Source organism: Gossypium raimondii, chromosome 3 (genome assembly GCF_025698545.1).
Source record: "Gossypium raimondii isolate GPD5lz chromosome 3, ASM2569854v1, whole genome shotgun sequence".
NCBI lineage: Eukaryota > Viridiplantae > Streptophyta > Magnoliopsida > Malvales > Malvaceae > Gossypium > Gossypium raimondii.
This window is the reverse complement of record NC_068567.1, coordinates 4,970,468-4,996,793: the sequence shown is the minus strand read 5'-3', so window position 1 is coordinate 4,996,793 and position 26,326 is coordinate 4,970,468. Positions and strand designations below refer to the sequence as shown.

The 26,326-nt window shown below is 31.5% G+C and overlaps 2 protein-coding genes across 2 annotated transcripts; both read right to left on the bottom strand.

The window, feature by feature from the left end:
• Positions 1-360: 360 nt before the first annotated feature.
• Positions 361-5,352, bottom strand: LOC105796735 (probable methyltransferase PMT3). The gene is made up of 8 exons (XM_012626533.2): positions 5,125-5,352; positions 4,095-4,566; positions 3,828-3,992; positions 3,531-3,713; positions 2,696-3,290; positions 1,725-1,837; positions 1,381-1,601; positions 361-919 (listed from the first exon to the last, which is right to left on the bottom strand). Exons 2-8 carry the CDS (start codon positions 4,344-4,346, stop codon positions 598-600), a joined length of 1,851 nt encoding a protein of 616 aa, XP_012481987.1. The 5' UTR covers positions 4,347-4,566; positions 5,125-5,352; the 3' UTR covers positions 361-597.
• A 13,084-nt stretch (positions 5,353-18,436) lies between these two features.
• Positions 18,437-19,584, bottom strand: LOC105796734 (protein LIGHT-DEPENDENT SHORT HYPOCOTYLS 4). The gene has a single exon (XM_012626532.2). It carries the CDS (start codon positions 19,289-19,291, stop codon positions 18,638-18,640), a length of 654 nt encoding a protein of 217 aa, XP_012481986.1. The 5' UTR covers positions 19,292-19,584; the 3' UTR covers positions 18,437-18,637.
• Positions 19,585-26,326: the final 6,742 nt, after the last annotated feature.

Here is a 26,326-nt window from a genome sequence, read left to right as displayed (position 1 = left end):
AAATTGGTCAAATCTATTCCCAAAAATGCCATAAAATCATTTATTCTTCCCTTGATGGTCAACCCCAGCTTTGTAAATTACAACTAGAAGGGGCAAAACCAGACATAAAAATTAGGGATAAATCTGCCAATGAAAGCCACAGCTTTTTCAAAAGTAGCCTAACCACTAAGAGCAAACGACAAGGCATGCAAAACAAAAGTACAAAGGATAAGAAGAATATTTTTCAAGGAAAAAAAAACAAAAATGGACATGGGCTATGTTTACTCAAACTCGAGCATCAAGTTCTTTCACTATATTCTTATACTTATGTCGGGATACGCATGTCGTTCAAGTAAAACGATGAGTCGGAGTAACATAGTATTTGGTAACCATGATCAGCCGAAGCATAGCCTATATAGATGATGATCATTTCATGGCTTGTCAAAGTAATTCAATACAAGGAAAAAAGGGTAAAAAAGAAAAAAACAATTTGAACCATTGCTTAATGCTACAAAATGAAATTGTTTGCCGGATTAGTAATAGGAGAGCTTCTTAATACCTTGGAGCTGCTGAAGAAGATATAATGAGAGTACGTGGGAATTGTAATCCGGAAATACTCTATTCAGAATTCAGGATGCTTTCACTTGTGAGCCACAATTTCTTTTGGACAATAAACACGACGTTGTCTCCTTCGTGTTCTGAATCCGAACTTGAATCAGCAGTTGCTACTGCTTCCCAGTGCAAAGCTGATAAATACTTCCTTACGAAATCTATAACTGGTTGTTTGTCCCGGATGATTATGAAACCCTTGGGACGGAGAATGCGATCCATCTCGAGTAACAAATCTTCAGCACTGCAGCCCTTCTTCTCAATATCAGAAAAGACAGTCCAAGCATGGAGTAAATCATAGGTTCGAGGGTATGTGGAAAAGGCTTCACACCTGCCAAAAAGATCAATTTCAATCAATACAAATTTTACTATCCCTCAACATGCATTCCACTATTTCACCAGCCAGAAGGAAAAAGATCTTTATAAGATTAAAATGAAAATACATCATTGTACTTTCTCCTAACTATGATACTTGGACTCCAGTGCGAGTGTCGGAAACAAATATGTTTAAACAGATTTTCCACGTTTCTTCGTGTGCGTGAAAAATCTTTGGAAAGTCGTATCCTTAATCATATCCAGACATGAGTAGGACACGGAGCATGTAGCAGTCTTTTTGCAGATAGCTGTGTTTTGTCAGAGAATCCATTTCACTGAATATATATATACATGCTGTTGGGGGGGCGCAAGCTGTAGCTGTGTTTTGTTAGACAAAATTCGGTGTTTATCAGAAAGGAGAAATATGTTAATATTTCATACTTGGTTATGTAGATTTTCAAGTAAATTTGCGCATACCAGTTATGAGTAGTGCCAATGAGGCCTCTGTCATATATCAACTTAAGTGTGTTTGGTCCATCCTCAGGGATGACATTCATCACCCAAACATTCCTCTCTTTTAGAGCAGCCGCAAAAGATCCCATGTTTGCTTTCATGTCCATCAAATTTCTCAAAGTGTTGGCCTCAATCTTTGGACTCAAGAGATTCCAATAATTCTCTACCCGCTGGCGCCAAGTTTCCTATGAAATTGCAAAAGCTATATTAGCATCTATACCCTATGTCATGGCCACATAAGTCACAATATAAGAACAACACACTAATCATAAGTAAAGGCATAGATGAAACAATGCTGCCTCCATTACCGTGTCTTTTTCAAACATTTCATTTGAATAACCGAAATCAGCAAGCCTTGGAGGAGGAGATGTCAATCTCGCTGGCCAAGGAGCCAAACCACTTCCCTTGGCTTTCTGATCATCTGATAGAAACAAAGAGAAGTTTTAGTTAAGATAAAGTTTAAACCAATCTTTTAAAGCTATAAACTCAAAGAATCCCTATAATTTTCCGTCGCAAAATATACCATAATTTATAATCAGGAATTACATATAATTGAGCAACAATTATATCGTATAACTCGCAAATATTCAAAAAGAATAATTGAGCAGAATGAATGCACTTGTTACCACATAACCTAAGCACAAGGCAACTAATTCCAAAATTATCAAGCAATTACTTTTATTTGGTAAGATTCCGGTTCATATTTCTCTCTTTATCCTTAAGCTAAAAGCAAATCGAGCTTACTGTTAAGGAACTCAGCAACATAAAAGAATATGTCAAGATTTCACCTCATCAGAATTTGATATGAAGTTGAAAAACAGGCCATCAATGTTACTTGGACTTAGTGTAAGCATCAGATATGAGTATGTGTCAGGGACGGGTATGTTTAATTTTTTTTCAATTTCTCTTCTATGTATTTGGAGGGGACTTGGAAGGTCATATCCTCAAACCCAAGATCGGATATGTGTTGGAGACAAGTGTCAAACTAGGGTACTTCAAGCAAAATGGAGAGTTGGAAAAACATAGCAAGCCATTTCATATTTTGTTAAAATATGTAAGCAACATATCTGTGGAAGAATAAATATATAAAAGTCATCAGCCAGCCAATTTATGACTTCAGAAATCGAAGTCAACTTCCAAATCAATGAAAAACCAAATTCAAGACACGTTATATGAAAATTTGTATCTAAATATTAGCATACTCGAAAAGAAAATATCAACTGAGGGGGGGAGGGGGGAGAGACTAATATTAGCAACACTGACAGATAAATATACTCACGGTCAGAATAAGGAGTGATACAAGCTTCCATTGGCACACCCCAAACTGCATCTGGATCATCATCAGACCGACAGAGCGGTGGATTTGTACCAGGTGCTCGTTCCATATAACAATCATTTGTCAAAGGCTTTTGCCAAATGACAGTTTGGTTCCTCTTTGCAGCTATTCTCCAACACATACGTTCCACAAGGGCGCTCATCTCTTTCCATATCCGGAGATCCTCTTCATCTTGTGCATAAGCCTCTGGAGACGAGTAGGCAAAATAGCCTCCAGGTCTAAGTAACCGGTCTAGCTCGAGAAGAAGAATCCCATCCCTTTGAAGCCAATCAATCCTACAACGAGAACAGTGAGCAAGTTCAAATGATCTGCTCGGGTAAGGGAGCCTTTTTGTCCCTAGAACACCAAGACATGCAGGAATTCCTCTTTCCAGGGCAAATTGGATTTGGTTTTGATGAACATCATTGGGTGCTAATGACATTGCTATAATGTCAGAAGAAAGAAGATACGCTCCAAAACTTGCAACACCACAACCAACATCAAGAACTGTACGGACTCTTCCTTCATTATTTAAGTTGTTGTGCGAAAAGTTGAGCATCTGCCAAACAAAATCGTAGAAATTAATGTCATTGCTTCTACCATAGCTTTGAGAAGTTTAAATAAGGAGCATTATATATGAAGCTGATCAGTAAAGTTAGGAACCAAAATATGATACGGAAAACTCAAAACAGACACAAATATACCGAGTACAACCATCCTTTAGTAGGCATTCAAGATTATTGATCATGTTTTAAAATATTTTTTTCGAGCCAAAATCAGTATGCATTGGTGAACTTACATTTGCAATTGAAGCAATATACTTGTCAGCTCCATAGTGAAAATGGGTGCCTCCCCCCGGAAATACTATCTTTTCACCTTTTACCACCATCCAATTCTGGTCAGACTTCTCATGTGCAAGGTGAGTATGGGGAATATTTGCCTTCCACACTTCATCTCTGCTTTGAGGCCACTTAATTGGGACCTGTAATTTCACATGAGTTAAAACAATTTCAAAATATGACAAATATGACTATGATCATCACTATAACACATTCATGACAAATTAATTATAAAAACACATACGCTTCATCAGTACCTTGTATCCTGGAGGAGGAGGGATCAAGCAATTGTATCTCCTTTCAGGAGGGGGGCAATGACGTTCGTAGTGCTCCATTACCGACAAGTCAAGCTTTAATCTCATTTGGTATATGATGTTTCTGTCTAAGCAAGGAATCAATTCCGAATGTCGATCGTCACAAACCTTCAAAGCCATAAACAGAGAAGTTAAAGGCCATAGCAACTAATCAATGGAAGAATCACAGTGGAATTACATATCAAAATGATTCAGCAAAAAACAACTTACAGGGAACGTTTTTGGAACAACAACATCTCCATCCTCCAGTCCAGATTTGGTTGAAGATTCATCATCTCCACCCAAATAAGATGATCCAATTTTTCTCAGAGATTTGCCACCATATTCTAGAGCTGAAGCACCATTGCTTGAAGATCCAAAAATAGATCCATAATATACATAGAGAAAACCAAGAAAGATTGCCACAGCACAAAGAGAGGTGATTAATCTCTTCTTTTGGCCTCCATCAGATCTTCCCCTCATCCTTCTTTTAGTACTATGATTTCTTCACAAACTGTTTTCACTTGAGCACTGAATTGTCACAGGCACAAATATCCTTATCCTACTCAATCTAACATCAAATTTTGTATTCAAAATAAATTTGTTTTGTCGCTACCATCAGGGGGCTCAATTCAATTGAATGAATAACACAACTCACTTCAAAAACTTGTCAAAATCAAACACTTTGGAAAACTCATCAAACCTGCAAGAAACCATAAGGTGATTAATAATGCTCTTGAATCAACGACCGAAGTTACTTAATTTCAACAATAAAGTTCAAAACTAAGCTTTAAACTCGTGTAACAAGTCAGATCCATGTTAATAGCCCAGACTTATGATAAACTTACATTACATAAAAAAAGGTAAAGAAAAGAAAATGATTAAATACCATCATGTTATCTGCCTACAGTTGTAACCAGTTGATTGACAACCATGAAATGAAAAGGATATGAAAAAACACTAAAAAGCATGTAACTAATGCTCTTTAATGAACTAAACAGATCTGAGTCCAAAAAAAAAATAAAGAGAGCATAAAAACTGAACAAATTCAACCATCAAGAATCAAACTTGGATTACAAAGGAATCAATATCATTAACATTCTTGAATTAAAGATAAGAAACTGAAACCGACCCATTCAAACCACCACAAAGACAAGCAAAACCCACAATTCAGATCCCAAAAATATGAAAAGGAACATGTTAATAAAAACCCAGAAATGTATTCACAAGAAACAAGCTTAAAAAAAGAAGAAGAGCTTACTGGGTTTGAATGAAAATAACCGAACTGGGGCAAAGTGTAATTGAGAGATAAAAGAAAAAAGATAGCTGTGGGCTATCTTTAAATGAAGAACCAAAACCAAAGCAAAGTGAGAGGGAGGAACTATTAGATCTCAAAGATTCTTCTTCTTTTTCATATGCACAGTGAGAAAAGGGAGAGAGAAAGTGCAAGACAGTGTTGAGTTTCACACGTTTTTGAAGGAATCTATATGTATGGCATATGCATCTATCTGTCCAAGACTGGATTTGTAAATATGACTAGAAATTGACACTCGGTGAAAAAAAATATAACTTCGAGAAATAATTTTTTAAAGTAATATATTAGGTACTTTTTTAAAAAAATAAATAAGTGAGCATTTTATGTGAAAATGGAGGTTTTTTTTACTTAATATCTGAATTTTGTTGAAGAAAAAAAAACATTTTCTTATAAACGAAGGGAAGGAAGTAGAGAGAAAGTAGAAAAAAAACACTAGTAAGTGCAAAAAAATTTAATGAAAAAAATTAACTAAGTGCTATTGTTTTTTAATTACTTACATAAATTTTATTAAATAAATTTTTTTCAAAATTTTACTAATACGAAAACGGTGAATTATAAATATATATTTGGTCAACTATAATATATAATTCATCTAAAACAATGCATAGCAAACTAAGGTTGGGTTTGGATGGGTAGTGCATTTACCTGCGGTCAGTGTAAAAACAGCGGTGATGATAAGATAAATAATATAACGTGTGAGAAGAAGTAAGCTAAACGCACCGCATCACACCCCACCGTCCATTCAAACTTACTTTAAATGTCGAACTAATATGAAAAGAATCGAATTAGATTTTGTTTGTAAATTAAAATGTTGGATTAGTTTTTACATTAAAATTATTTAATATAATGATTTAATTTGTTAATAACAAAAATGGAAAGACATGATTTAATGAAAGTAAAAATAGCAATGAATAGATCTCATAATCCTTAGGATGAGAGAAGTGGGTAAGTCCATGGAAAGAAGAAATAATTGATGAAATTGCAAGTTGCAGCAATTTATTATTAGTGATTGTTTCTTTCATTCTGCCTGCAAATGCAGTAAAAGCACAGACATCCCCCATTTCTTAATGCATTTCATTGCCTTTTCCTTACTTGGGTGATTGCCATTTGCTATCTTTGGAAATCACCGATGAGAACTTCAGATATGAAAGCTCCGTTTAATTCATTCATTAAGTTATTATTACTATTGGTTGGCTTTTGGTATTTGAGTTTTGTTAAAATTTGTGTGACCCGAATTTATTATTTATTAAAAAATAAATATAATAGTAAAATAAGGGATCTGTGAGGGTGAGAAGTCGAGGGTCGTAGGCTAAAGCTCGCCACAGATCCCCATTAAGCACAAAACTGGACTTCACTCTCGCGGTACGGACCATACCGCACAAGTTGAGTCCATATAGAACTATACTTTTACTATTTTACTTTGATTAGAACAGAGTTTTTCAACCCTTAAATAGATGTAGTTAAAACTCCTCTTATATCATTTCTTTTTCAACATTAATGAATTTCTCTCCTCTGCCCTTAGTTTTTAATCTGTATGTTCTTATTTTTCTTTTCCTATTACTTTGCGATCGTTCTACCGTCATTATCGACGTTTATTATAACAAGTTTTTTTTTCTCTCAATTTGGTTATGAGCTTTTTTTAAAAAAAAAAATTGATGTTTCAAGTTTTTTTTTTGTCTTATACAAATACTTAAGTTTAACTTCAATGTGCAATTTAGTATTTGAATTTTCCTTTTGTCCTAATTAAGTACATATGTTTCCCCCTTTCTCTTCTCTATCGAGATGTTTTAGATCTATCGTTTGTTGTTGTGGTTTTCATTTCTTTCTCCTTCCCCCTCGTTTTTGAAGTCCTTGCTCTTTCTAGTGGGATGTTGGTGTTAACATTGGAGATCCACCAATCAAGGTGTCAACCTCATTTAGCCTTAGTTCGGTTATCGTTTCGATAAAAAATCGTAAGATATGAACCTGCACTAAAACCTTTCAACACGGTATTTGTTATCTCTCCAGAATATGGGATAGTCACAATTGTCCATTAAAGTTAATTCAATTTCAATTCAAAAAGTACACGTTAGGTTGGAGATGTTTGGCGTACAGTTGGGAAAACAAGACGATCGCCTGCCGAGTTCAAATTCCCACGAACAAATTAGCGTGTTCAATTGGAAAAAATTAGTTGAATTCTGTCAAGAGAGATAGTAATCGAATTTAAACAACCCATGCAATTGAGGTCGTTAATTCGAGGTGGGCTTTCCTAGACTACTGAGATCTTAAATTATGGACGCATGTTACGTGGTTAGATAATTGGTAATGATTGGTTTGCAGGTCGTGCTAGAACAAACTACACAATGAAAAGTTGGCGGTTGGGGTGTCCTTGATCGTTATAACTAGCTTATCGTTTGGAAATGTTCAAGGATCGATTCAATTTCGGAGTGTATCGAAGCTGAGGCTAAGCATTAATACATTTGATTCACCGATTTAATTTAATTTAATTTTCTTAATTTTATTTTGCAATCATAATTCTGTTTTTATTTTATATTTTTATATTTTTTATTTTCTTTATCAACTAAAATCTCACTTTTATTTTTTTTAGCTTTGCAACACATGGGTCGTAGGCATGACAACTGCCTAAACTTAGGAATTTGGTTACATAAACAGAAAAATTAGGGGTCTTAGTCCTTGTGGGATTGACCACAAATAGAAAGTAAAAAATTCGCAAACATAATTAGAATGATAAAAAACTAACAATTGGTATGATTCTAATTTTACTTGTGAATGTTTTATATCAATACACAGTACTTAATATATATGAGAGATTCATTTATACAGTATAAAAAATAAAATAGTCTTACATATTTTCGTAATTATTTATATGATTAATATTGTAACAATCTAACCTTTGAATTTATCAATATAATTGGCTTGTCATGCATGTAAATTTTCGAACTGATTCGATATCTTTATCATATCGATCTAAAATACTCTATACATTAATATATATATTCAACGGCTGAATTTTTTTGCATAAAATAAATAGTTAGAAATTTTAAATTTACATCAAATTTGACATGCATAATCTACATAAATAGACTATAAAATAAAACGGTTGAGTCGTTAAAATATTAATCGTATAAATAATTACGAAAATATATAAAACTATTTTAATTTTCATAAATAATATGAGTGTTATCTGATACATAGTGGTGGAGTTTTTTTATTCCGTAAATGTATTTTTCTTATTTTTTAAAATATTAATTAATAAATACATGAAAATTTCTTAATCTCAACTATAAATTAAAAAGGGCTTTTAAGGTGAGAAGTTTGAGGGCCATAGTCCACGCAATGAATGGTTCATTTGCTTTTGATGACCAAATTCCAAGCCTTTTACAAAATTTAGGCTCTGGGTTTTGATTTATTGTTTTTGGACTTTAAAGGAGTTTTTCTATTTTATTTGACAATAAATAATTTCAACTTTAAATTTAAAATCATGCATCAATGGACTATTTTTAAATGTTTATAAAGTTTTTAATTAAAAAATTCAATAAAAATAATGCTATATATGAAAATATAAAGTTAAATCTTCAAAATTCTTTTTTGAAACAATAAATCTTCAAAATTCATTGTCTACCGTATGGTACTTCTTAGATTTATTTTGGGTTTAAATAAATTTTATAGATTTTATATAAAATATAACAAGACGAAAATATCATCATAATTATATCTTTTATTTCGTAAAAATGATGGATATCATTTACTTATTTTCTAATTGAGTTGATATTCGGTTGACTCATGATACAAATTTGTAGTATAAATATATGACAATGAACTCTTAGTCAGTAAACTTATTCAATAATCGGGTTATTTGTTCACATATGACGGTTAGTTTGATTTTAAGAAAATTTGGATTAAAATATAGGTTTAAAAATGATATTAGATAAAACAAATTAAATTTTACTTGTTTAAAAAATATATGTTTAAGTAAATATTATCTTCCGATTGGGTTTTGAGAAAGTTATGTGTAATAGTAAAATTGTATAAAAATTTTACTTGTTTAAGTAAAAATAGATGAAATTTTCAAAATTTGTAAGGAATTTCAAATGTGGATTTGAGTAGTTTAAACTCTCAAATCACATTATCGGATATGTGATATTACATAACTTTGTCTATTTAGCTGGAATGTAGGGTTTTATTTTTAACTAGCGAAATATAAGATTACAGCAAAAACACAATTTATTAAATTGTCATTGTTACAAAATTTGTTTTTTTTTAAACATGTTTGTAAGTAAATAGTTACAAAATTATTTTGTTTTGATTCAAGTAAAATAAATTAAAATAATAAAAAGATGTAAAATTGTCAAAAACGTTACATTATCAAATGAATGTAAGATAATTTAGGCTTAGTTAAATATTCTGAAAAAAAATATTAATTTGCAAAATAGGTCGAATTTTTTTAAATTTAGGAAAATAAATCGTTTTGGAAAGAGAGTAAGAAAGCGCATTCAACTAGATGAACTTTTCTGCTGACATGTTAAGTAAAGCGCGCATAACTGGACGAGTTTTCTGATAATTATAAAGAAAGCACGTCTAACTGAGTGCACTTTCCTTAACATGTCAGTAGTAAAATTTGTCCAACTAAGCGCATTTTCACACTAACTATGCAGAAAGCAGCCTTTGATCAATTAACAATTTTTTCCAACATATTCAACGAATTTAATGAATAGCTTAAGTGGGAGGTAGAATTTTGTTTTGGTGGAAAAGTAAATATAACTCAAATATAAATCAATTAAATAATCTCTCTTAAGGGGATTATCAACCAACCATAAATCAATTCTCCTATCTCGTACTGTCTTAATGGTCTTATCTGAGAGTTTATTATTTTCCTGAGAAATATGATGAAGACTCGAGTGTCTTAATAGTTTCAAAAGAGTGGTATTAAGGGCAAATTACATATAAAAGTCCTTTTTAAAAAAAATTATCGAAATGGGCCCGGTAACTAATTATTTACCGGAATGACCCCATTTCACCGAAAGCGCGTCCACGTCAGCGCAATGTCAGGGGACGTGGCAGGACACGTCCCTGAGGAAGCATTTTGCCTACATGGATAGAAATCGCTCCCTTAAGGGCTTGCATAGTGGGTTTGCGTTTTGCCCGCGTCTCCTGTGTAGTGGGTTTTTGGTTTAGGGTTAGGGTTTGGGTTTGGGTGTTTTAAAGTTTAGGGTTTTAGAGAAAAATTAAATAAATAAGGGATTAGGGTCTAGGGCTTGCCAATTAAATTAATTATAAATTTTTCAGAATTGGATTAGTTTTCGTGTTTATTATTTTTTAAGAAAAAATCAATTAAATTAGGGTTTAGGGTTACTAATTTAATTAAAAAATTTAAAAATCAGATTAGGGCTACAGTGGCTCTTGATAAAATAATTTCGAGTAGACGTTTCTGAGCAAACGGTGTCAAAAACGCTTTAAGCAGGATGCTTTGTCTGCAGAAGTACTGAAAAAAGCTCCCACGTGGACGCGCTTTTGCTACAGTAGCTCATGATAAAAGCTCTCACGTGGATGCATAGATTCACTATTCATTGATATTTTCCTTAATTTTTAGCAATTTAAAACTAGTATTGATTTGCGAACCCCAAGAAATAGTTATAAATAAGAAAAAAAATTGAAATAAAAGAATGGATTTAAACAAATCCAAACAAATCATCAAATCCAAATCAAAATTAGGGGTTTCTTTTTGGGGAGCAAAAAGAAATGAAGAAAACAAAGAAGAAATGAAAGAGTGAAAAACAGTAAAGAAAGAAAAGAATGGTTAAGAAGGTTTGAAACATCAACCTGAAGGCATTGAAAGTAGAAAGAAGATTAAAATGAAATTGAGTTGGTAATAAAAAAGATGCCAACTATCTTCTCTTTCATATCAATCATTTTTTAATATTTAAACAAAGTATTTTACTTTTGCTAATTAAGAAATAGTTACAACTCATGATTTCTTCTTCTTTTCCAAATTTCAATTTTGTTTATTACATCTAAATAATCGAAATTAAATAATTATCCACATTGTAAGTTAAATGTAAATCCAATCATTCTATAGAATTACAATTAGTAGTCTAAGTATATCATATCAATAAATTGATTTTTTTGGGAAAAACTTGAGGGACTTTAAAGACCCTTTAGCCTTAATTTTTACATCATAGTTAAAAAATTTCAAGGAACTCAGCCCATACAAGCTGATCATGCCCAAATCGCAATAGTTGAACGTTATTGTAAAAAATTTGTATTATTTATATTTTTAAATCAAAATTTGTACAAATATTCAGAATATTGACTTATTTAAAAGAAAATCTATTTTATTAAAAATATTAAAGTAAATTACAATTACTTTATTCAAAACAACGTATTCAAAACAAATATTCAACATATTACCTTATTTAAAAGAATTTCTATTATATTAAAAATGTAAAAGTAAATTTCTATTTTAGTACATGAAATAATATAGAAGAATTTCTATTTTATTACATCAAATAATATCAAAATATTCAAAATGTTGGTACAAATATATTAAAATAAAAATCAATCTCCGTGCCCGCCGGATTCAGTGCCACATGGCGGCCGTCGATGGTTACGCGCTGGATTCCTCCTTTGTCCAGCTTTCGGCGGGGGTTATGGTTGCTCCGGTGGGGATTCTGGTTCCTCCGGTAGGGTATCTGGTTGTCGATGTTGGGACAATGAGCCACCCTGATAGAATAGTGACTGTGGAGGTGTTTGCATCACCAACGGCGAAGCTATTTGAAACCCATATGGTGACTGGGATTGGTAAAAAGAATAGCTCCATGACGGCCCCTCTTGCGATCCCTCGTGCGACGTTGGCCTATACATCGACAGTCCACTCGGTGTAACGGAAAATGGAGATGAACCAGGCCATGAACTCCGACCTGTTATAGGACTCGAAAAAGGAAACATATAAGGGTTAGGATACATAAAAGGGCTAGGATACGCACCTGGCATCATCTGAAAAGGTTGTACCGTGGGTATTGTCGGTTGAACTGCTGGGTCGGGTGACTGTGTTGGTGCTCTCGCTGGGCCTGGTGATTGAATGGCCGCTGATGATGGGCTGGGTGAATGTCTAGGCCTCGTTGATGGGCTTGCGTCGTCGTCCCTTCGTCTTGGATTTAAAAAAGCCATGTCGTTCCCTTTGGACATGTAATTGCTGCTGCTTCTCCTCTGCCGACAGTAAATACGGCTTACCATGGATCCTAAAACATGGCATGTATTTCAACACGCACGCTAACTCTGGAACGATGATCGGTTCCCGAGTAGGTATATAATCATACTTATCTTCCCATATTTGGATGTAGTATGACCAGAATCTCGGCCAATCCGTATGCAATTGTCGTAGGTCGATTTTGTGCTGATCATTAAACACCTCAGGTGCCACGAGAATCGGTTGTCGGAATCCAAATTACCGTAATACTCTGTCTGACTAGTGCATCTCCACGGTCGCATAGTTGACCAACGTGACTTTCACGTGTCAAGCGTTTGGATTTTGAAAGTACTCATCCGAAATTACTGCCCGAATTGCCAAATTCTCGTATGGTATCCATTCAAACTATATGAACATGATGGAAATATTAGTTATATACATAATACATAATACTAAATACTAAATACCAATCGACTAGCTCATGATGGAAATATCAATTTTATTTAATACTTGTGCTTCCGACTTTTGGTCTAATAGAAGCCGTATATCTTCAAGACAGCTAGGTAATCCAGCATAACTTGCCGGATGGTTCCACCTAATTAAATAAATTTTTAGCATACTATTATATTTTAAATCTACGTAATAATTGTAAAATCTAATATAAAATTTACCTCATTGAGTGGGAATGTATATGGGTGGTCCATTCGAGGACGTAAAAATAGAATGTGAAACCGTGCCCATGACTGCAGTAGTGACAGACAACCTCTGATTTTCGCTTTATTCGGTCGCGTCACCCCGCACATCTCCCGGTACAGTGTTGCCAATACGACCGATCCCCAACTCAATTCATCGGCTGCTCTAAAATCAATGAGTTTCAGCAGTCATTTTAGATGTACGAGGTTCCGTGACAAGTCTGGCATCAGATAACCTCCATTTATCTGAAGAATGTATGCCCGAGCATATCAGATTCTTTCTAGTTCGGTTGAATCATCATCCGAATCCTGGAATGTGTCTCGTAACCAGCCCATCTCGATCCGACCTCCATTAATATTCTCCAGAATAGCGCCTAAAAGCTCGTAGCATACCGTTCCCTAATCGCCAGATTGAACAGACCCGGTGACTAGGTACCCGTCCACCGGCAATCCCAATTGCAGATTCACATCTTCCAAAGTGATAGTGCACTCTCCATGTGGAAGATGGAATGTGTGCGTCTCGGGTCTCCACCTCTCAATCAACGCACTGATAAGTTTTGGGTCCAACTTGCATCCCCGACCTACCGTTGCCACGTGCCAAAAACCCGCTTCCCGCAGGTAATTCTCTACCAACGGTGATGGAGGGTCATGCATATTATGGATATAGCATTGCAATATCCAATCTACAAACTTTTATAACAAATAATAAATTAATAATTATTTAAAATTGCATAAATAAAAAAATCTTAAATAATATTTAAAAATTAAATTTAACACTTACCATTTTCATTTGTTCGACGGATATGTGATTGTCATCAAGACGAATCAATTCTCCGGCCATTGCTAAATTCGTACAAATTTTTACGATTTAAAAAAAATCAAAAAAATAAAATTTAAATTTTTTTAAAAAAATAATTAAAAAATTAAAGCTCTTTTAAATAGGGATTTGAGAGAAATTTGAGAGGAAATTGAGAGCAAATTGAGAGGAAATTAGAGAAATGATTTAATTATTTGTGAAAAAAATGAAAGGGTGGGGGGTTTTATAGTTTTTTTTTTTTTACAGTTGGGGTGTCACCAACGGTAAAAAAAGTAGTCGTTGCTACTATTCACTCGTGGCCAAAACGAGTCCCTAGGGCAGAGCTTACGTGGCAGAAAAATGTGTCCTTGAGGGCGCGCTTTGTTGCCACGTAGGCAAAGCGCTTCCTTGAGGAAGCGTTTTCCTGCCACGTCCCTTGACATCGCGTTGACGTTGACGCGCTTTCGGAGAATTGAGCCAATCCGGTAATTAATTTATTACCGGACCCATTTCGGTAAATTTTTTAAAAATTGGACCTTTTTTAGTGTTTTGCCATGGTATTAAGTTAAAAAGGCTTAATTTTCATGAAATAATAAAAAGAAAAAATCTAAAAAAAGTATAATAAAATTGAGACAACCCAATCCCGAAACTGTTTGAAAAGGGGAAGCGTTCATAAGAAAATCACTGACTTAGATTGTTGACATGAAAAATTTGACAATTTCATTTTCTGACTGTCACCAGTGGGGAGGGTGTAAATTGCATCAAACGGTTGATCTTCTTCCACGTGTTTTGATCGTATTCGATACCATGCTGGTAGAATGACAGGAAAGCACGTGTGAGGGCTGATGCACAGTGGCCAAGAAAAATGATTAAATAGGGGAATTGCTCAATTCTCGTATTCTTTCGTTTTATGCATTTGATTTTGCCACCTTTTGTTTTATTTCTCCTATGAGGCGAATCGGTAGTTAATTTGATCTTCCACAGTTTAATCGATTTGATAAATTATTTAATCGTCGATTAATTAATTGATTTTTTAATTTGATTGAATGGTTTGTCGGTCTAAAATCTTTGTTCGAACCGATTTTTGACTTGATCTGTTTGACCGATCAAATCTAGCCGATTCAAATAACATTGAATTTAACTCTCTTAATTTATAAGACTATATCCAATTAAAATTTAATTCTTGTTGAATCTTAGTTTAGTTAACACCATTATTATTACAATAAATTAGAGAATATGCACCGAGCACATTTAAATGTGAAATATATTTTAATTTAAGAGTTTTAAACAAGTTTATGTGTAATTTAAGAATTGTATATAAAAATACATCAAATAAACTCATTTTAAGTTTTTAAAAAAAGAAAGGAATATAGTTTTTAACACATCCAAGCGATCAAACAAAATATTATATATGCATTAACATGGTTGCAATAATAAGATACATTACACCATCGGAAGAAAATTTAAAAATAATATTATTAAAAGGGTAATTACAAACCACGAAAAAATCAATATTTATAAACTGCAAAACAAAATTGGACGACACTATAATCATATCAAATAATAATATTCCATAATTTTACAAATGTAAAAGTATTTTAATGGTTATTTCTTTCATCTCCTCCTTACAAGTCAACCCTTTATTTCATAATCCCTTCGTATGTGGATATTGTACGTTTAAGCACGACTAAATCTACAACCTCTAAATTATTGCGACAAAAATAATACCAAGTGAACTAATATTCAATTGATGGCTCGAATATTTTACATTTTATCTCATTTTCATAATACTTATTACTAATTTTAATATGATATTTTTTGATGAATCTCAAAATTATACATAAACTTTGATTTTGTTCAATCATACACACGAAACTTTGATTGTGGTTCAAATATATAGATAAAATGTTGATTTTAATTCAATTATATACACTTAAAGAAATAAATACATTAATTTTTTATATTTTAGATAAATATAATTATTTGTGTATACAATATCGTAAAATAATTCTGTATCGATAATTGTGTTAACTAATTATTAAAACCAAATCAAATAAATTTTTTAGGGTAAACTACAAAAATAGTCACTTTTGTTTACCTCAAATTACATTTTAGTCACTTATGTTTAAAATGTTACATTTTAGTCACTTATGTTATTGTTTTGTTACGAAGCGGTCACACTACTGTTAAAATTTGTTACCTCCCTAACGGAAGTCCTATGTGGCAGTCCAAATGGGATTTAATTAAATAAAATTCAATTTGGACTGTTACGTAGGACATCCAAGTTGATAATTAAAACCCATTTGGACTGCCTCGTAGGACCGCCGTTAGGGAGGTAACGGAGCTTAACGATAGAGTGATCACTTCGTAACAAAACGATAACGTAAGTGACTAAAACGTAACTTTTCAAACGTAAGTGACTGAAATGTAGTCTGAGACAAACAAAAGTGACTATTTTTGTAGTTTACCCAATTTTTATATAAAATTACACAAAATCAAAATTTACTTTAACATTATTTTTGAAAATCTCCGTCCATCCGTCTCTATAACGTTATTCATTGATTTAATCCTATATTATTACGTAATCTCATCATATTTTTTTCATGTCTAATTTATCAAAAAAATTCGTGCTTTCTTCTTTTGAGTTTGTGTGAGACTTTTGCTTCCCTTATTTTAATATTCAATAACGTGAATTAGGCAATAAATATATATATATATAGTTTATATATTTGATTTTCTGATAATTAATATATAAATTTATATATTATTAGAACTAAAAGCACGTTTTATCTTTTCAAAACTACATTAATATATCAAATATAAATTCATATATATAATTCCAGGTTGGCTATCATTTATATATACTTGCATACCAATAGGAGAAAGGATTGCTTTACCTAGAAAAATATTTTCAAACACCTAGAACCAAACTCATTATTCTTACGAGAAAGGATTATATGAGACTGTGATTCCATGTTATCTTTATCCTTTCTCAATGAGAGAATGACAAATCAAATTTTACTCTTAATTTTAGCATTTTTAATTTTTTTCAGGTGAAAAATCTAATTTATTATTTTCTTATTGAAAAGGAATACTAATATCGTGAAATTACACAGTTTAGATAATTCCTTCTTTTATTTTTATATATTCATCTATTATTTAAAAAATTATAAATGTTTAAATTTGATTTTCAAATATATTAAATCTCAACTCTTATAAACATTTGCATGAAACAATTAAACAAACACCGGAATCTTAGCTTTTCTAATCAGTATAAGATTAAAGCATCAAATTCAATGAATTATTAATTGAAATATTCTATACATGCATTAAAAATACCAAAAAATCAATCAATTTGAATATTTTAATTAATAATTCATTGAATATGATGACCAAGGTCTGGTAAAATAATAGTCTTTCTAATATTTGTTGAATTTTAATATTATAAATTATTATTGATGACCAAGGTCTGGTAAAATAATAGTCTTTCTAATATTTGTTGAATTTTAATATTATAAATTGATGTGGATTTAGTGTTAATTGATTAGTATGTACATTATTTCTAATATAGGTGGAGGTGGGTTCGAGTGCGTTAAAGCGCATTATCCTTCTATATATGAATTGGAAATGGGTTATAAATAGTTCTAAGATTTGTGTAAAAAACAGATATGATCGAAACTCAAAAAATATAATAAATATTATTATAGATAGGTACTTAGCATGACACACTATAATTTCAAATTTTTTATAATATATAGATGTCATTCTTTCTTAATTTATTCTTAAATTTAGTGGGAAAAATATCATAAATTGATGTTCCATTAGACATATCTCTAAGATGCATAGATAAAACCCCAAACAAAAACATGTTTCAGACATGAAAACCAAACACATTTGTTCTTTAAAAAAACAACTATTATAAAAATCCTTGACCTAATCAAACATATATGATTATACATATATAATATTTTTCAGTGCTGTTTATTAGGGTTCATATGACTAGGGATTTTTCCACTGAAAACATATGACAAGGTAAATGTGAGATGAAAATTGACCAAATCAGACAATGAACTAGGTTTGAACGCTAGTTATCAAGAGAAAGAAGACCCCATCATCAGTATTAAAGCCTGATATTTCTGCAGATTAATGGGACTTTTGTTCTTGAAAAAAAGAAATGGAAACTCCCATGTTTTGTAAAAAACATGGAAACAACTGTTTTAGTTCACTGTTTCGAGTGTCTGATGCAGCTTTTTGGTTAACACGTTTAGTCTCTTCCTTTCACTTTACTTCATATTCATATATATACATATATATATATATATATATTTATATAACAATTGAAAGCAATTATAGATCTTTTGTCAAACACAGAGAAGGCAAGCAAAAGATAAGAAATTAGAAAGAAGGCAAAAACGACGAACATAAATGATACTAAAACAGGAATGCTTCTTTTAACTCAACCGACACTTGACTTCCTTTTTAGTATCTGATTTTCCTCATGCCCCCCATTTTTTCTAATATAAATTCTTGTGAAGAAAAAAAGAAGAAATATTAGTTAATTAACTAGTATTATGAAACCAGAACTAAGCAAATATTGTTTTAATTAACAAAAAGGAATTGCTTTGATTCACAGCAGGATCTTATAGGTGCAAATTAAAATGACATTAATTAAAATAAAAATATAAAGGAACAATGGAAAAACCATGTTCTTTTGCCATGCAGATGGGTCATGATTACGTCTTTCCATTTATATATATATATATATATATATATATATATATGTTCTTACTGGTTTTGATTGCCATGGGGAGGTGGAAGAGGAGGAACTTGAGGTTGAGGATGAGGGGGTCGTTTTCTTTTCTTCTTCTCGTAGCTTATGCCTCTTGCTTTAGCTTGTGAATCACGAACCTCACGTAGGTAAAGCCTAACAGCTCGGGCACCGAAAGGGTTTGCTTCGGGTTTGCCGCCGTGTTCTTCGAAGGCGGCTCGGAGGCGTCCGATGAGGGCATCGAGGCTTCCCCAAGCTTGGCGGAGAGGGCAAGGGCATGGGGCCGGGGGATTAGGGTGGCCGAAGAAAGGGCAAAGCTGAGTGTGGACTTTGGTTTTCCCAAACTGGTCGAGGTAGCGGAGGAACTCCAGGACGTGTGCGCCGCTGCAGCGGGAGAGGGAGAGCGGCGGGCGGTGGTTGCGGAGGTATTGCCCGAACGTGTTCCAGTCACGGCGCTTTTGGTTTTCGTAGCGACTGAGTGTCGAAGGAGAAGTGGAAGAAGAGGAGGAGGAGGAGGAGGCCGCGGCTGCTGATAAAGGGATCGTGTTGGTGGTGGCGCCGGCGGTGGTTCCCACGGTGGTGATGGAGAGGTTTGCAGGGAAATTTGGATTCAAATTGGTGGTGGAAGAAGGGTTTATATTTGCTGTTTGGAAACCCTGAAGAGAATCCATATATGATCAACACTTAGCTTGAAAAGAAAAGGACTGAAACAAAAGGAAATCAAAAACAAAAGGACTGAAACAGTAATAATTTCAAACACACAAAAGATTTCAGATTTTCAGCATGAGAACAAAGAAAGTCATCAAAACACAAGTTTTCTAGTGGAGGAAGATGAACAGTAAACAATGAACTGAAAATTATAGGATAAATAATAATAATGCTATAAAAATATGTGAAGATTATAGAGATCGAAGGTGATGAATGAAGAGACTAAAAAGGTGAAATTTAAAAAAAAAAAAAAGTGAGATATTTACATAACAAAGGAGGGGGGGGGGGGGGACTCAATAATGGGATGAGAAGGGCATATAGAGGGAGGGTTGAAGAACATATTATTAATTTAATTCATGAGAGAGAGAGAGAGAATGGAGAGGGAAATTAGAGGAAAAAAGAATAGTAAAGGTAGGGTAGAGTGAGCCTCCCTTTCTTTTACCTTGAGGTTTTTTTCAATCTTTTTTTGTTTGATCTTTCCTAGATAACTTGAAAGGTTCTCATCATTTTTGTGTGAAATTTGAATTCTAAAATTAGGGTGAGTTTGGATGGACGGTTAGATGCAGTGTGGTGCGATATTTTTAATTTACTTTTTGTCTTATATTACAATATTGTTATAGTATTTAATCTTACCGCTACCGTTATTTTTACACTAACCACAAGTAAAAGCACTACCCATCCAAACCCACCTTAGTGTTAATAAAGAATTATCTGTCGCAAGTAAATGTATCGTCCGTTCAAACCTATCCTTAATATTAATAAAGTTTTAACTAAGCCATTTTCTATCATTTTTATTTAGTTGATTGCTGAAAATAAAAATAAAAATAAATATTTTTATACAATATTAATAGTAAGAGATGGGGTCACATAGTTTCAACCCGTGTCAAACGAATGTATAATATTTTTAGTAATTAATTTTTTACATGTGTTTTATAATCTATAATAAAAAAACACAATATGATGCAATTTTTTCTATAAAGATTCACTCAATAAAAATATTTTCAATTTTTATTTTAATATTATATTTATCGAACAATCTAATTATAATTTAATATATATATATATATATATATATCTGAGAGGTAGTATTTTAGCATAAATCTACACATATGTATGTGTAAATTTAGTAACTTTAAGCTTGATATAATTATATAAAGTAGTGACTTAAAATATGTGTACAATATAAGAAATAATATGATAGGAAGAATAAAATATGATATATATAGTGTGACATGATTGAAATGTATCAATATTTTTATAAAAAATTATAATTTAAATATGAGCATGGCATACAATAAGATACAAAATATTGAATTAAGATTTAATTAAATTAAAATGTTATGTTTAGAAATATGATTTTGAAAATTTGAATTTAGATTTTATATAGCCTAAATAAAATGCTATTTTGAAATGTATAATAATAGGTACCGAGAATGATGCAAGTGGAAATAAGTGAGTGTGTCTAGGGCTTTTTTGGAAATGGAAAGAGGAAGGAAAAGATGATGGAGACAGGATAAAGCTATTTGGGGGAATAACATGATTTTGTTTCTTCACCCTTTTCTTTTGATTGACAACACCTTTTCTCAAATGACCATTTTACCCCTTCGAACTTTGTCAATAATTTTGATGTATATTTTTAGCGTGATATAGTCGCACTCCAATATTCGATAATTACAACGAGTCTGTCTGAATTTAAAATCAAGTCGAGTAAGATTTTTTAAGTAGGGAGAGTGAATTCTCTCGAACCGACATGTATAAATTTAAACGCGTTTGAATCAATATACTTTTTTAATTATTACAAACTGCGTCTTTAAATGATTTTGTGTTTTAATAAATAATAGAATTATGAAATAGGAAATCTTGTAACTTTGAAAATGGGGGCATAACTTGCATCACCCGGAACCATCAGTCAGTCAAGCAACAGTTGATTCACAAACAGTTCATGTGGCAACAGTTTTTTTTTTTTTTTTTGAAACCCTAATTTGTGGCTTTCCATTCCACTTCCAATTTGGGATTTTTCATAGTAAAATCTACCCCCCACGTGGCTTTGGCAACCATCTCCCATCAGTCATCACCAGTCTTTTCTTGAAGAAACTAGCTTTGGTAGGATGCTACTCGATGTGTTGATAGGGAAGGTAGTGGTCTGAAAGTTCTTTAAATTGATTTTAAGATCGCATCCAAATTTTTTTTTTTTTATGATCTTATCAGTTTCAAACCCTAATTCGATGCTTAGGTTCCTTCCGTGTGGTAAAATAATGTGTACTGTATAAAAAATAAATTAATATGTATTTATAATAAATTTAAGTAATAAAACATGTGTATTCTATAAAAAGTAAATTAAGATATATTTACAATAAAATGCTTGTTAATATTATTGATCAATTATGAATTTTCGTCAAATCAATCTTAAAATTTGAATTAAGTACTAAAAAGTTAACACTATTAGTTTCGGTATCAAAATATATAATTTTCATCAAATATATGTACTACAAGAGACCAAAACAACACAAATACGATATTAAAAAATGTCAAACTTGGAAATCAAATAATGTATTAAGCCAATTACAAATTATCTTATCCAAAATTCGACCAAAGAAACATATTGTACAATTAGAGAGTTTGTACTCATACACGTATAGTTGGGATATACCCACATCACTTGTATACACCGCGTCCAACAAGGACTCAAGGAGCTGCACTTATGACTGCTTTCTCAAAAACTCAAACCCGAGTGAATTTTATGGTGTGAACATCCTTAACTACCAATCCATCAGCAGGAATGAATTCAAGATTTTTGTTTGAATCAAGTAACTAAAATTAGGTTAACTCTTAAATAGATATAAATTATGAATGGTAAAAATATGCAAGGGGAAAATATAATTTTTTTTTATGCAAAACAATATAATTTTCTATTTACACAAGAAAGTAATTTTCTTCTACATATATTAATTATATTTTAAATTTATCAAATGGAAATTATATATATATATTTTAAATGAAATGATTTTAATAAACCACTGAAATTATTAGCATTTAAATTTTGGGAAAAGATAGTTTTCGACAATACACATGATTGATTAGTAGTCTAAAAGTATATATACTTTTGATTGAAAATTTGGACAACATAAGTAGCTAATTTCAAGAATAGAAGCATTCACTTATTAATGAAAATGACTTCCACAGTTCAACTACTGTATTAAGGTTGGATTCTATAGTAAACTATTTTGCATTTTCATTTAAATCTGATTTTTTCCCAATAATTTCTTTCTCAATCATTACAATGGAAGAATAAGATTTACGAAAAAAATTAGCCTTAATTTCATATTGATTTAATAATATAATCAGAATCTCGTATTAATAATCAAACTATATTCGATTTTAAACTAAAGATAAATTTGGATGGAGTTCTTACATGATGGGACTCGAACGAAAAACCACAAGGTTTTCAATTTTAAATTAATCAATTAACTCTTAATGATCCAACTCAAAATTTAATCTTGTTTATGTAATAATTTTTAACAAGTAACTTCTAATAAATTCAAACTTTGAATTTTAATTTAGAGAAGATACATAAATTCGTGTTTATAATAAATTATAGGTTGATATAAATTTTTATCCTTGAACTTCGTAATTAAGTTCAGATTACTCTTTGAATTTGGATTGCATAAGAATGTGATAATGTAGTAATATAAAATTAAGTCACTTAAAAAATTTAAATTTAAATTTCAGGTCCAACCTCTAAATACCATATCATTACTCTTTCATATAATCCAAATTCAAGAAGCAAAACGAGAAAAATTACTTCTTTAAGTACTGCAGTAAACAAAAAAAAAGGTACAAATATCAAATTGATCTTAATAACTAAATTTAAGGACCAAAATTACATTAACCAAAAGGTGTAATGATGTATTGTGTAGTTATTGCAATCTTGCACCAAAAGTTCAACATCATCTCAATCAATCATTTTATATGTAGCATAGATAATCACTTAATTAACACAATTTAAGTATAAGATACCAATAAACTGGTGCTTGAGTCCCATGTGATGACTTGATAATTAGGATGTTCACCATCCCAAATGTGACTTGTATTCGAGTCATGCTAATCGCGTTTACTGTTTCGAGCTTTATCCTATTTTTATAATTCACCAGTGCTTAATCCACCGTGTCCCTTACATTTTTGGCAACTAATGCAATATATGCCACTATAGTTATTCTTTTTAAAAAATATATATTATAATCTATGTTGTATAGGTGTTAAACGAAAAATTTGACCAATAAAGTTGTATTTTTTAATACTATATATATATATGGTGAAATCCAATGTATCCCTAAATCACCATAGACTTGAGAATTTGAAATCAATTATTATTGGGTCGAATAGCATCTCTAATTATTTATTGTTTTTTTTTAAATAACTTTATTATAGGTTCTGATCATATTTACTCTTTTTAACATAATGCATATAATTACCCATAACCTCTCTCCAACTCATAAACAGGAGGATAATGCGCTTCAGCATACTCAAACCCATATCCTCTCGCATCGAGCTAAGACTTAATCGGTAATTATTTATTATTTAAATTTAGCATCATCCAAATTCTTGTTCTTGGTTTGCTTCTTTAAATGACAAAGAAACAAATAGAATAAATCTTTTTAAACAATATATATGCCCTAATCACTTTGTAGAAATGAGATTAATTAGTGGGATTAGCTTCAAATTGGAAGATCAAAATGGAGATCCGGAAAGTGGGCAACCATCCAAAGCCTACCCCCAATTTGTTTCCTCTATCTTTCTTTCTTTTTTCACATTGATTATCAAAAAGCAAAGTAAGATATTGAGATCTCGCATCTCTCTATCTTTTTATTTTCACCAATAAGACCTTCTTTTTGAGATGTTGTGTTCCCAAAATGCCTTGGCTTTAGACTCGATTATAATCTATAACCTTAATTATTCAAAGGCTTATCTATATTCATACTTTGTAATATTTAGAAAGTTATTTAATAATTGAATTTGGGTATAATTATTTGTAATTACATAATGGTGGCGGAGGTGAAGTTAGAATTTTTTTTAGGGGAGGCAAAATTAAATTGTAATTTCTATGATAATAAAAATATAATTTCACCATTTCAATAGTCTATCTTTATAATTTTTAAAGGATTAAATCAAATTTTTATCATTTCAAGGGGGCCAAAGTGTAATTTTATCTTTACTAATTTAAAATTTTAAAAGGACTAAATGAAAACTTTTCCATTTTAGGGGCCGGCTACGCCCTTGAAGGGTGGTGTGAATTTGATGTAATTAGAACACCTCAATTATACTTTTCAATTCTTAAGGGGAGAGTGAGAATTTGAGTAATTACGCGATCCAAATCCAATTTTTAATAAATTATTTTTATACAAGTTATAAAATTATATTATAAACATTAACACGTATGAGTGTTCGGGTTAGTTATTGCAAAAGAAATTATATTATAAATCTTAAAAATTATATTATAAAATAATTTATGTATTTTTGAACTTATAACAAAAATTATATTACTTAAATATTAAAAATCATAAAGTTATGATAAATTTTTTATTATTTACATGTTATGAAAGTGCTATGATATAATTATTTATAATATTTTTCAAGAAATATCAACGCAACTTATTTGTATCCATATTATATATGTTATAATTTTTTTATCATAATTTATTTATAATAAAGTTACAACCAAAACTTATATTATTTATAGAAAAATGCTACGAAAGTTACTCAACAATTTATAAAATCCTTTTATAAATGTTATATATTATAATTTTTTTATTATTTACTTAATTTACATATTATAAGATGGAATATAATTTAACAAAAAAATTATCCCTCAACATTTATACATTACATGATTAGACCTGTTCATAGGTTGGGCCACCCGGCCTGCCTGAAAGCTTATCCGAAATATGGGAGGGTTTAAGAAAAAATATAGGCTTAAAAAATAGACTTGAACAGAAAAATAAGACTCATTTAAAAAACGGGTCGGGCTCGAGTAAAACATTTTTGGCCCGGGCCCAACCCAAATCACTAAAAGACAAATTTTTTTTTTATTTTCAAATATTATTTTATTATTTTTTCTCCCTATTTTGCTACCATTTTACTATTATGTTGTTACTATTTTGTTGTTTTTATTTAAATATTATATAAATTTTATTTTATTATTAATTTTGTTATTATTTTAAAGACATTTGTTAATTTTGTTATTATTTTAGAGACATTTGCTTGTTAAATTGCATCTATCTTAGTGTTATTTAAGTATACATAATTTTTGAAAATAAATTTTGATATTTTTAGTATTTTTGATATAAAAAATAATATAAAAATTAATATGGACGGGCCAAATCGGACTAGGATTTTAACATTTTTATCCGGGTCGGCTTGGACAAAATTCTAGGCTTAATTTTTAGACCAAACCTGGGCCAAACAAACATGCCTAAATTTTTAGTTGAGCCCGACCTGGCTCATGCACACTATAGCTGTGTTGCTGGGGTTGTATAGGAACTTGACACGACGAGACTTGTGAGTTGATTAGATATGCCATGGAGATTAGAAGGTTTTGGTCATGGTTAATGATTGCAACAATAAATAGTTCATTTAAGAGTATATGGTGAGGTGCTGATGGAGAGGCCAATAGTGACGAATATGGCGACTGATTGGGTAATGTATGGGAGAGTTTTGAGTTGCTGTTTATGTTTGGGGAAATGATGAGGAGAGATGGTGACATTGAATTTGGCTTAGGCAATGGATTGGGGAATATGGATATTGAGGGTGTCTCGGTTAAGGGATCATAATAAAGGTAGTGTGGTGAGGTTCAAGAGAGTAGGGATCACAATTGAAGAAAAAAAGGCAAAAAAAAAAAACAAATAAAATATAAAAAAGAACGTGAGATTTCCACAGGTAACAACACAATGACCATATCAGTAAACCTTTCAAGCTCTTTAATAAAGCATGGTTGAGAAATT

Excerpts from the sequence above, each read along its gene's own strand:
- LOC105796735 (XM_012626533.2), bottom strand. The coding sequence starts at position 4,346 with ATGAGGGGAAGATCTGATGGAGGCCAAAAGAAGAGATTAATCACCTCT. Across the intron at positions 3,291-3,530 it reads ATATTGCTTCAATTGCAAAT|ATGCTCAACTTTTCGCACAA; the intron begins GTAAGTTCACCA and ends TTTGTTTGGCAG. Across the intron at positions 1,838-2,695 it reads TATCACTCCTTATTCTGACC|ATGATCAGAAAGCCAAGGGA; the intron begins GTGAGTATATTT and ends TGTTTCTATCAG.
- LOC105796734 (XM_012626532.2), bottom strand. The coding sequence starts at position 19,291 with ATGGATTCTCTTCAGGGTTTCCAAACAGCAAATATAAACCCTTCTTCC.